The sequence below is a fragment of the Helianthus annuus genome, chromosome 13 (genome assembly GCF_002127325.2).
Source record: "Helianthus annuus cultivar XRQ/B chromosome 13, HanXRQr2.0-SUNRISE, whole genome shotgun sequence".
NCBI classification, from domain to species: domain Eukaryota; kingdom Viridiplantae; phylum Streptophyta; class Magnoliopsida; order Asterales; family Asteraceae; genus Helianthus; species Helianthus annuus.
In genome coordinates, this window is record NC_035445.2 from 43015862 (window position 1) to 43023752 (window position 7891).

General features: G+C 34.3%; 1 protein-coding gene across 4 annotated transcripts; it reads left to right on the top strand.

The window, feature by feature from the left end:
• The first annotated feature begins 244 nt into the window (after positions 1-244).
• On the top strand, positions 245-4723 carry LOC118485397 (serine/threonine-protein kinase OSR1-like). Of its 4 annotated transcripts, none has more exons than XR_004875877.1 (9): positions 245-342; positions 765-960; positions 1106-1144; positions 1225-1354; positions 1985-2094; positions 2932-3185; positions 3362-3486; positions 3587-3631; positions 3778-4723. XR_004875877.1 is itself a non-coding variant. In XM_035981485.1 (8 exons), the coding sequence occupies exons 5-8, from the start codon at positions 3033-3035 to the stop codon at positions 3872-3874; spliced, it is 420 nt and encodes a 139-aa protein (XP_035837378.1). In that variant the 5' UTR covers positions 251-960; positions 1106-1144; positions 1225-1354; positions 1985-2094; positions 2932-3032; the 3' UTR covers positions 3875-4723. The 4 variants fall into 4 exon arrangements, 1 of the variants encoding a protein (XP_035837378.1); XR_004875878.1 differs by having other exon boundaries at positions 247-960; positions 3778-3939; positions 4426-4723; XR_004875879.1 differs by having other exon boundaries at positions 247-960; positions 3783-4723.
• The last annotated feature ends 3168 nt before the right edge of the window (positions 4724-7891 follow it).

Below are 7891 nucleotides of genomic sequence, written 5' to 3' on the forward strand. Positions count from 1 at the left end.
CTATCCGGGAACAAAAATTGAAAAGTTGGGGACTATAGAAGTAATTTTAGAAAGTTAGGGACTAAAGGTGAAAAAAGGGCAAACCATAGGGACTATCCGAGCATTTAACTCTTTTCAATTTTAATGTAGTATTTTTAACTGATCCTTTCTTTGATTTTAGGGTTTTTGTGTCTTAACTAATCTGTGGTTATATTATCATCTCTGTAAGTTCTTTTTGATTATTTTCAATTTTGATGTAGTTGGCTCATTAGTCCGTGTTTTTCATCCGCAGTAGTCGAAACCTCGTTTTCCTTTAGCTGGTCAACCACAAACCAAATTTCATAAAGCATGCGTGGTGCTATGGTAGATGCCACCTATTATTACTTATTTGTTTATAGTTCCGTTGTTCCGTGTTCGTCTTCGAACCCTTTAAGGTTTCTCGACGGCGGTAAACGATGGCGGCTCTGGTTTCAATTGGAATTGGTCTGTAGCTTGGTTATGATGACTTATAAATGTTTACCCACAATTGACGACGATGGCGTGGCAAGGACGGTGGAAGGCAAGTTTAAACCTGCAACCCGCCTTGCAGCCATGGTTTCTGAAAGTTCTGAACCATAGAAAGCACAGACCTCAAATCTATGATAAAAAAAATTATTGTTTTTATGTTTGTTTTATGCTGATTTTTGTTAGCTACATTTAAGGTTAGGTGTTTATTTTACGTTGCTTTATTCGTTTCTCTTTTGCTTCATTTTTTAAGGTGGTTGTATTGTTGTTTGTGTATTTAGGGCTTTGATAATGACCTGGAAGTCATCTCAGCTCGGAACATGGTTTTGAGTCCTCTCATTGTTAATGGTTCGGAAGATAGAATTGGAGAGCCTTTGTGTCGAGTAGTTCTTAAAAGATAGTTTGGTCACTTTCGATTTTTTATGGCTGTGATGATGACCAAGTATTGATCTAAGCTCAATGTTCATAGAATAAGAGGTTTGGGTTACTCTCTTGATGATATTTTGTGTTTCATGTGGGAAGTCTCTTATTGTTTGTGTGTCGCGTGGTTTTTGAGTATTCCTTTGTTTTTTGTATTTCGAATCTGCCGTGTTTATTAATTTTGGTTTCTTATTTGTATCAGGTTCGGACGTTTGAATTTCTTTGCATCTTCTGTGATTTGGTATGTATACTTTGGATTCCTTTGGATTTTATATGATTCTTTTGTGTATTTGCTGAATTTCAAACGAATTTTGTTTTTAGTGGTTTAAAAAGTCCTTTGAGCGATGAAACCATATGGAGGCGTCTTCGTGAAGCAGGATTTGATGAATAATCGATTAAACAAAGGGATAAGGGTTCATTAATCGCTCATATTGCTAAACTTGAAGCTCAGGTTGTTATTCTTTCCACGTTGTTGAATAGTTATTTTGACTTAATGAGTTTTTTTTTGTTTGTTAGGTTTAAAATTTTTTATTTACTCTTTTGGGATGGATTACATTAATGGATAGTGATTATTGCTATAGTTTTCAATCAACTGATAAAAATAGGGAATTTAGTGTTACGATGAAAGAAAAATAAAACTGATATAGTTTTTACTTCAATGTTCCAACCCATAAAGTTTAATGGAAACTGAAGGGTTGATTTGAATGGGTAGTTTTAACTGTATGATTTGTAGTATATATTAATGGATTATTGGATTGTTCATTTGTGCCATTTGGTAAAGAATTTTCAAGAAAAAGGTGCAAGCGCTTTTGCTGCTGCTGCTGCTCTTGCATAGAGATGAGTTGTTGATTTGAACAAATACGCATATGAAAGCTTGAAGTTGAATCGTCCAGAGACAGAATTGTGCATCATTTTCTGTATGGGTTGCATATCAGATCTGATTTTCCTAGATCCTACCACTTGGGATTTTATTGGGTTGTTTGTTTGTTAATGTTTATATAAATGGGATTTGAAGGTTAATCATTGTTTATGCTAATTGTTGTTAAAATCATTCTCATTGTGGTATCAATTTGTTCTGTAGGTGCATGGTATGCACTCGAATGCTTCTACTTTACGAAAGATGACGATCTGGCGCGAGGTGTCGCATATAGTTAACAAAGAAGGGTTTCTAAAGATTCTACAGCTGCTCAGGTAATCCTTTTACTTTTTGTTCAATATGATTGTATACATGATTCTGTACATGAACTTTTGTCATTGTTGATATGCCCAGTCTCCATATAACCCATAGAATCCTTATATTCCGGGTTCTATAATAGGAGTTGATGGCTCTTTTGTGGCTGCACAACAATATTACGTTCCCACGTATGAAAACGGTTCTTCTTCACCAGCTTATTTTCCCATGGTTGTCCAACCTGGCACAGAAACTTACACGACCGGCACTACAGACCGGTTCATAGATATGGGTGCATGTATTTTCTATTGAGAAAGGGAAAATGTCATCTGATAGTAATCAAGTTTTTGTTCCAATAAAAGTACCTAAACGTTTTTTGAAATGCAGACATCACTCAAGTTTCATTATTGTTATGTTGTTTTTTTAGTTCTTTTTTTATAAATGTTAAATGTAAATGGCCTAAATGGAACATACGGAACTTAGTTACCATTTACTGATTAGTTTTTTCCAAGTTTGACCTAACTAGGAGTAATTGTGAAAAAAAGTTACTAAATAGTAACTCCATTTAGGTAATTCAGTTTAACAAGTTCTAACTTCTAAAAGGTTTCACAACAATGAATCGATATTGAAATTTCAGACTGAGTTTACTGAGACAATATTAAAAGTGGTTACTGTTTCGTGATTTAATCCCATTTTAAATCTCATTCTATTCTGGATCATATATTGGGAATTAACATTCAAGGAAGAGAACCAAAACTATTTGAACTGAGCTCATTTTCGTTTGAACTTGAAACTAATGGCAAAATGCTTTTGTTTAATTGTTGATCTTTGTTGCTTATTTGTTTATGTGTTTCCAGAACAATGTATCGCGTGAATCTCAGACAATGATCTTGGTTGACCATCCAAATGTTCTTAAATCGCATTGTCTTTCGTAAATGACCATAATCTATGGGTTGTTATGCCTTTTATGGCTGGTGGTTCTTGCCTACATATGTTAAAGGCTTTCCATCCCGAGGGTTTTGAAGAAGTTGTTATTGCAACTATATTGCGCGAGGTTTTAAAGGCATTGGAGTATCTTCACCGTCATGGCCACATCCGTTGTGATGTTAAAGTGAGTTTCGTTCTGAGTGTTAGTTCATGTGTTATTATTTTTTATTCTTGCAATATAAAAAAAGTACTATATTTTGGATACTGCTCAGTTTTCAATATAATTTTTATTGAAATGTAGACAAAAGAAAACTTAGCAAAACTGTAAATTTAGATTTTTATTACATATTTACATTATAGGCTGGAAACATTCTCATCAGTGACCATGGTGCAATCAAGCTGGGTGATTTGGGTGTTTCTGCGTGCTTATTCGATTCTGGTGATCGACAACGTGCAAGAAATACATTTTGCGGGACACCATGCTGGTATTATTTTCTCTCTGTTACTAAATCTCATATAATAAAGTATATCAAATAACTCAACATATGCAACTCACTAAGGCGTTATTTTTTTTTTTTTGGCTAGGATGGCCCCTGAGATTATGGAGCAATTGTATGGATATGACTTCAGGTGAGTAACTTCATTTTCATTCAACAGTAGATGTTTTTATACCTATTCCATGAATGCCATATAATGAAGTAAAGTAGTAAACTATAAACTAATTTCTGTTGCAAAAAAGGTAAGTTCGTGATTTTCCTGCTTGAAAATTTCCGCAGGGCAGATATATGGTCTTTCGGTATAACAGCTCTCGAGCTTGCTCACGGGCATGCTCCTTTCTCTAAATACCCCCCAATGAAGGTTGCATGGCTCTAATGCATCAAGGATGGTCGAGTGGATGAGAAAAATTATGTATCTACGAGAGCCATAGCTACAATACGGTATATAAATTGTATTTCATAGCCCAGATTTATCTTTTATATTTCATTATTATGTATGCTTATCATAGTGGTAGTTGTTCATGATTTTTAAAAATAACTTCCTCCGTTAAGATTTTGCGTTACGTTTCTTCCTCTCATTTGGTAATCACCTCTCTTCAAACAATTTCATTTCTTTTCATGTACCATCAAAGAGGTGGAAATTTCGACCCGTTTACTTAACAATTAATTAGTTTTTTTGTTTTTTATCATCAAAATAAATTGTAATCACAAAATAACTTCCTCCATTAAGATTTTGCGTTACGCTTCTTCCTCTCATTTGGTAATCACCTCTCTTCAAACAATTTCATTTCTTTTCATGTTTTGTGATTACAATTTGTTTTGATGATAAAAAAACAAATAAAACTAATTAATTGTTAAGTAAACAGGTTGAAATTTTCACCTCTTTGATGGAAATATGGAATGCACTCACGTTGGTCTTTATTGCAGATCTGTTGGATATAGTAGAAGATGGTGAATACTGAGAATGAAAGGGACTTCCAACAATTCTTGAATAATGTCCGGTATAGGTATATCAAAATTCATTCTGTCAACTTTTCGTTTACATTTTTTATGGAACAAACTGATTTTTCTTTTGATAGTGGTGGCAATAGTTTTAGAGGAGATATTTGGTAACGTATGATGTAATTTTCACTTTTAGTTTGATGTATTTGAAGTTTTCCTTTAAGTTTTTTTGGTTTGAAATAAATTTTTGTAAATTGTATTGACTACATTATTGTGACTTATATTGACTACTTTATTATGTTGAAGTTGGTATGCTAAGTAATTATACCAGCTGTTTCAATAGCCACATGTTATTTATTTTAAAATCAAAGATTATATCCTCAAACAGTAAATCAATAATCACGTGTCCTAATTTATTTAGGATTATCAGTGAATGTTCTCACAAATTTTTAAAAAATAAGCGGTTATACTTAAAAAATATACATGATTAATAACTAATAAAATAAAACAACCCGTGGGTACCCCAGGTTATAATAACCTATCCTTTATATATACAAAAAAAAAAGACATTACATATACTCATCTTGCTTTTGTATGTTTTTATGGCTCCTTACAACTAGAAAAACTTTAAGAAACCGAATTAAAAATTTGTGGTGGAGATAAGGGAAAGAGAATACTTTAGAGGTTGAAAATGTTATTTATATACTTTTATTTATAGTAAATTAAATTTTCCTACCCGGAAAGTTTCCGGGTTATAACCTATTGTATAACTAACAATACTCTTATATCGTAACTATAGACCAATAATTAAGGGTTGTTTGAATGTCTTGTATCTTGTATCAGGGCTGTTCTTTTCTGGTTAAAATGATCTAGAACTGATGTAATATAATTGATTAATGAATGATGTGTGCATACACACATATATATACAGACATACGTGTGTGTTAGGACAATATTTAATTATGTGTCGAATGCATACAGTTGGATAGATGGAAAGATATATTATATATATGCTTGTTGACATTAACGAACGTGTTTTTTTTTTTTTTCTATTCTAAATCTATTTTGCTTGTTATTTTGATTTTTTATGTCAAAGTACTCTAAGATACACAACTTATTTAACCAAAAACTAAAAATATTTAAATTAGTTACCTCTCTAATCTTAATATGTCTTATTAAAGATAGTTACATTTTGTTGATAAGACTTGATGAAACACTGATTAACACCAAGGTTAATCGATGGGGTTAATTCGTTTATGGGTTCAACCTCTTTCCTTACTCGTGACAATAGCTCGAAACTTGCAAAATAGTAACCACCGTCAGTCTCGTTAAGAGGGGGAGAAAAGGGATTTCCCTCTTAACCAGGCTCCGGCGTGAGAATAAGTACTGTTCTGAGAGAAATAAACAGTGTGTGTATAGAGTGAGTATGGAGAGTAAAAATCCTGAACCTGAATGATGAAGGGTCCTATTTATAGCCGGAGGGTGAAGAAGGAAGGAGCATCTGTGCCAGCTGTGGGCGCGTGCCAGCTGTCCGACCACGGGGAATATCCTCTTGGTCTGCTCTGTCACGGCAGGTGTAGTGGTACACGTGGCGTTCTTATATTTGCCCACGCTGGAGACCTCGTACTGGTGTTGTCAGCTCTGCACCCTGATTTACCGCAGGCCTATGTGGCGTTCTGCGAGTGGCGACACGTGTTGTCCTTTATGTCGGATAGAGCATCTTTGGTGCCACCTGTAGATCTTCCAGAAGTTTCTAGAAGCTTCTGGATTGCTTCTGTCACACCCCTTTCTGCGGCGGAAGCACGAGGTGTGATCATGAAAGGTTCTCATTGCATACGAAAGGTAAACATACTACATGCTCATGAAAATAACTTCAAATACCATAACTTGAAATCATAAGTTAGCGTTTACAACGCGAGTTAACATAAAACATTGTCTTAAAAGGTTTACACTTTATTTAAAGACAAACACAAGCGACATCCACGAGCATAAGAGAGACCACGCGCACATCCATCCTAGTTACCTGAAATACATGTGAGTTTTGGAAAAACGTCAACATAATGTTGGTGTGAATTCATGCCGTTTTGTTTTGCACTTTTGTATACTTTGTATGAAAACATATTTTGTGAATAAATCGAGTTTTCATAAAATCCAGTTTCATGTGTACACCACGTACTCATGTATGATTCAAATTCTTCTAGAGTACCCCACGTACTCAAGTATAATCCATGCTTTTCTTGAGTACCCCACGTACCCAAGTATTCATCAGGTTTTAGAATGGTATGAGTTTTTATGTAAATTAAGTATTCCTGTATGTATCAGGATTGTTAATGGGTTGCAAAGCCATTAACATGTGACACGACATAGGAAGTCACCAAACCTTAGGCATTTAATTGGTATATTCTGAGACACAAAAGCACTACTCGGTACTCGCCCTCACCGAGAGTGTGGCTGCCCGGCACCCGTTAGATCTAACCTTTTGTTCTGCGGTCTAGGTATATTGTTGATTAATGGTGCTTCTGTACCCTATTCGTGACACGATTCCTCGCATCATTTTTCATAGCGCATCCTACTTGGTACTCGTTTCTCACCAAGCGCGCTTCTCATATTCCTATTTCACAACACACTTGGTACTCGTTCTCACCAAGTGCGCTTCTCGTTTTCTTATTTCACAACACACTTGGTACTCGTTCTCACCAAGTGCGCTTCTTGTATTCTTATATCGCTACACACTTGGTACTCGTTCTCACCAAGTGTGCTTTTTATTATCATACCATTTGTTAAACATAAAAATATCTGTAACATGTATTTCACCCCCGAAGTTATAAAACTGAAAACAGTTAAGAGAAAAGGGGGAGCATGAACTCACAACTTTGCGTTCCTGTGCGTCGTAAACTTCACCGGGTTTGCTTATTTAACGTCGTAACCTATACGCGTTTTCTTAACGTTAGTCACTAGACTTGCGTCGCACAAGTTCAGTCACTCACTTTTGTATTCGTATTGTCGTGTTAAAAATATTTCATATTTTTAACTAAGTATCTTACTTATATTATTTTTCGCAAATTAATATAAGTATCTTGTGTTTTGCACTTTGCACCCGAATTATGTATCTTGTATGTTGTATGTGTATTTTTTTTTTTTTTTACTCGTTACGAGTATCTCCAATTCATATTATTTTTACTCTAAAAAATAATATATATCTAGTTCACAAAATAATCACATAATCATACAAGAGATAAATATATATATATATATATATTCTAAATATATATTTAACAAGTTTTATTTATGAAAATCCTCCTCCGGTATTTAGAAATTTTGTAATAAAAACCATGGCGAAGTTTGTTTGGAAAACAAGCCAAAAATATATTCATAACACTTGTCACAAAAAAAATATTCTAAGTGTTATTTTCTGGAAAAATTTCGCCAGAGTTTCCTCTGTAACTGGAGG